A 4469-nucleotide genomic window follows, 5' to 3' on the forward strand; every position below is an offset into this window, starting at 1 on the left:
TTTACTTTTATACTTTAAGGAAATTTACTTTGTTACTTTTACTTGAGTAAAGAAGTTTAATCAGTACTTCCACTTTTACCAGAGTATTTTTTAACACAAGTATCTGTACTTTTACTCAAGTACGGAAAGTGAGTACTTTTACCATCTCTGGTTATCTGTCCTCTCTCTGGAAAAAATAATGTATATATATTAAAGGACAAACAGGACCTGTTTGAATCTATTTGGAACTTCTTCATTAATTATGTTAAGACTGATTATCTAAAAAAAAAAAAAGTGCAAGTGATTGAAGAACAAGTGAACCGAAGTTTCCAAAGACAATTTATTGGAGGACAAATACTGTCAACTTTAATTTTCATTATAAGAGGCTAAGTATAAAATGTGATCAGTCGCATTGGAGTAAATGTTTAGTGTGGCAATTTGTTGCCTGTATTTTATTTTGACTTGAACAGTAACGTAAATATTGCTGTGATTACATTCTGTATATTGTTCAAGATGTTTGTTTAAATTGCTAAAATTTGAATAAATATATTTTGGAAAAAAAGATATTGTTAAAAAAAAAAATAATAAATATTTTGCAGTAAGATAAAAAAACTCCTAAAGTGGAAAAGTTTTAGTTTCACTTGGTTTAAGTTTGTAAAAAGCCGAAGACTGTTTGGCATAATCATTGGTTGCAGCCTAGTTAGTTCTTTCTATCATTACTTGACTGTGTGGCGCCTCTTACCTCTGACAAACACCTGAGCCGTGGTTTCAATCATGCCCAGAGATGAGATGGCCACACAGGTGTAGTTAGCAGACTGTTGGATGTTGGTAAGCTGCAGGATGTTACGGCCCAGGGGGAGCTCCTCCTCCTGGGTTAGCTCCCTGTCTCCGCTCCTCCACTTGACCAGAGGCATTGGAGAACCCACTGCCACACAGGTCAGGTTGACGCTTCCAGAGGGCATCACCTCACAGTTAGTCGGCGGGATGGAAAAGCGGGGAGGCACGCGCCGCACTGTGGGGGGTCACAACAGAGACTATAAGCAGACGGAAACTGAAACATGTCAGGAACCCCCAGAGATGGAGGATCTGGAGTCAACAAGTCATCTCTATGTCATGTATTTATTCCGCCCAGCCACTGAAGCAGGTGAACCCAATCAGCAAAGAGAATTAACCTGAGCAGAATGGACTCACCTGCTTTAGTGGTTGGGTGGAAAAAATACATGACATAGACACGACTTGTTGACTCCAGATCCCCCTAATGTGGGAACCACATTAGGGGTATCTGGATGCTGGTACTGTGACCTGCTATGTGTGAACTAGCTGTGGTCAATGAGAAGACCTGTTTTAGGGTCTGTGGTCTGCAAATAGACCAGCAGCCAGTGCAGCGCAGCAGTGGGATGTTAGTATGTCGTCTAACAAGCAACGTTCAGCTTCAAACCTGATGACCCATTAGGTGTCGCTGCACTGGAAACCAAAACAACTAAATGATCAATATCTTCAGAGGAACAAATACACCACCTGCTTTTTTATCTATACATTTAATTTTGATAGCTGGGAAAAATATCACAATACACAATAAATGTTGCAGTGTCAAAGTAACACTTTAAGAGTGCATTTACTCCCACTCAGAATTAGTGTGGGACCAAATGCACTCCTAAAGTGGTACAGTAGTAGCCATTCAAAATGTCCCCACTTTCCTTGATGGGTCCTTGGTTGTTCCTTGGTTGGTCCTTGTCTGCTTCTTGGCTGGCCCTTTGCTGGTCCTTGTCTGCTCCTTGGCTGTTCCTTGGCTGCTCCTTGGCTGTTCCTTGGCTGCTTCTTGGCTGGTCCTTGGTTGTTCCTAGGCTGGTCTTTGGCTGCTTCTTGNCTTGCCTGGTCCTTGGTTGTTCCTAGGCTGGTCCTTGGCTGCTTCTTGGCTTGTCCTTGGTTGGTCCTTGTCTGCTTCTTGGCTGGCCCTTTGCTGGTCCTCGTCTGCTCCTTGGCTGTTCCTTGGCTGCTTCTTGGCTGGTCCTTGGCTGGTCTGTGGGTAGTCGCTGGCTGTTCCTTGGCTGCTTCTTGGCTGGTCCTTGGCTGGTCTGTGGGTAGTCGCTGGCTGTTCCTTGGCTGCTTCTTGGCTGGTCCTTGGCTGTTCCTTGGCTGCTTCTTGGCTGGTCCTTGGCTGGTCCCTGGCTGTTCCTTGGCTGCTTCTTGGCTGGCCCTTGGTTGTCCTTGGCTGGTCCGTGGGTAGTCCCTGGCTGTTCCTTGGCTGGTCCTTGGTTGGTCCTTGGGTGGTCCCTGGCTGTTCCTTGGCTGCTTCTTGGCTGGCCCTTGGTTGGTCCTTGGCTGGTCCTTGGGTAGTCCCTGGCTGTTCCTTGGCTGCTTCTTGGCTGGTCCTTAGTTGTTCCTTGGCTGCTTCTTGGCTTGTCCTTGGTTGGTCCTTGTCTGCTTCTTGGCTGGCCCTTTGCTGGTCCTTGTCTGCTTCTTGGCTGGTCCCCTACAAATCCTTTTTAAACATCAGTCTTTGTATTAAAATATTCTTTCTGTCATGATTTTTGGTCATTAAGATCTAAAGAGAAGAGCCATCTCCTGGTCAGACCCTGTAATTCAGTGAAAGGGTGGAGTTAGAGTAGAAAAAAATAGTGGGGGTCACTACAGTGGCCAGAAGTTGGAGGGGGGTTTCGTTGGGAGTTGGAGGGAAGTGGACTGCCATTTGCCTGGTGTTTGACTGGGAAGGGCCATTTTGAAAGGCTGCTACTGTACTTTAACATTGCAACATTTGCTGTGTAGTGACATTGCAAAATCATGATAACATAATATTGTCACCCAAGAATCGTGACACGTATTATATCGCAACACCCATGCTAATACTCAGCCCTAGTGGGCAGAGTTGACCTGTTGTAATTGGTGTTAGGTCAATCCCAGCTTTCTCCTACACATGTTGATGTGCCCCTGGGCCAGACATTAGCTCCAGGTTGCCAACTGAAAGTGTTAGGGTGGAGGGCTCAGTATGACTAGAGCTGTGCATAAATTCGGTCCGTCTTTCAATGGGAATGTTTCCAAACCTTTAAATGAGACCAAGAAAATATCTGATCATTGCTTCACATTACTGAGAGGTTCTTTGACAACGTTTGGTTATAAGCTATGAAAATAAAAACCTAAAAGAGTGCTCTGAACACCTCATATTTTACTTTCTGTACTGGAACAATCTTTATGTCCAGTCACATTAGACGCGTCATTCTGCCAATTATGTCCAAAGTAATAAATCCAACTGTGAAGCCTGTTTCTCTGCTGTTTTAACCGACTGTCTATGAAGCTCTTTGTCTGACGTGATTCAGCTGGGGGCACAACTCAACCTACAGCTAAGGTTTTCAGATGCAGCTGGGGTGCAATGACCCTAACCCAAGCAGCTCAGTTTAAATGCAGCAACCCACAGGGCCTGTGACCCTGTGTGCTATGATGCTGGTACTGACTGTGGAGCATTTAAGAATACACTTTGTGGTGTTAGACCAGGGGAAGGTGAAAAACCAATATTTACAACCTTAAATGACAGAAGCAAGTAGGTCTGAGTGGTTGGCAGGAGAAAACTTCCTCCAACAGTGTAGCTGTTGGTGATAACATACCTGGGACTGGTATGGTTAGTTTATTGCTTTCCTCTGTGACCTTAACCTGTATCTGGGACAGAAGAATGACCATCGATCAAAGCTCATTGCTGCCAACCACCGGTCACTTGAAATCGCCTAATCCATCCCCAGCTTTAATAATGTAATTTCCACATTTTGATATTAGATAAGCTGTTCAGTCTAACAGAGAACATAGATGGATTATTAAAGTCAAGATGCACAGTGACAAACATCTGATGACTCAAAGGGAAATCATGCAGCTAAAAAGATGCATCCGTAGATGCATCCTACTTACCTGCTTTGGTTTTTCATGTCTTTGAAATGGAATCATATCTATACTTTCCTAATAACTGCTTTTAGTCTTGACTGATGGTGCTTGCAGATGCTGGTTAAGCATGTTTAGGAGCTTCTCTGTTAAGGTCATTATTGTTTCTGTTTTGTTGTTTCTATTTCTGTTGGTGAATTTTTTTCCTCCCTGACTGTTTTGACACAGAGATATGTGAAAAAAAATGGCAGCTTTTTCATCAAAGAGATCTGCATGCAGGAGAGACAAACATGGAGGCTAAGGAAAGTTTGTGAAGAGAGCATACTTTTACAAATAAAACACTGTCTGGACGCAGTTTATCCCAGCATTATAGTTATTGAGTTATTTCTCATTAACTTTTGTGAAGTTAGGAAGCTGAGGCAGAGGCATTTCTTGCAAGAAATAAGGTTCAAATTCATTTAAAGGTATACTATGCAACCGGTGTTGATTTTCCAGCGAGGCTCCCCCCAGAGGGCGAAAGTAAAAGTGCACTGTCGTAAATATGCACAGCTGGTTTCTCCGTCAAGCCAGGCGCGGTTGTTTTGAGCTTAGCAGACAGGCGAACACAACGAATGACTAATGCTGCG

General features: G+C 43.8%; 1 protein-coding gene across 1 annotated transcript in view; it reads right to left on the reverse strand.

Moving 5' to 3' along the window:
* LOC107098440 (receptor-type tyrosine-protein phosphatase F-like) overlaps positions 1-4469 on the reverse strand; it is an 87487-nt gene that overhangs the window by 66550 nt on the left and 16468 nt on the right. Inside the window, exon 4 of the mRNA XM_015396138.1 lies at positions 722-991. Within this exon, the coding sequence (XP_015251624.1) occupies positions 722-991 (270 nt within the window). The remainder of the gene's footprint in view (positions 1-721; positions 992-4469) is intronic.

This window comes from Cyprinodon variegatus, unplaced genomic scaffold (genome assembly GCF_000732505.1).
Source record: "Cyprinodon variegatus isolate N-32 unplaced genomic scaffold, C_variegatus-1.0 Scaffold777, whole genome shotgun sequence".
Taxonomy (NCBI): Eukaryota; Metazoa; Chordata; class Actinopteri; order Cyprinodontiformes; family Cyprinodontidae; genus Cyprinodon; species Cyprinodon variegatus.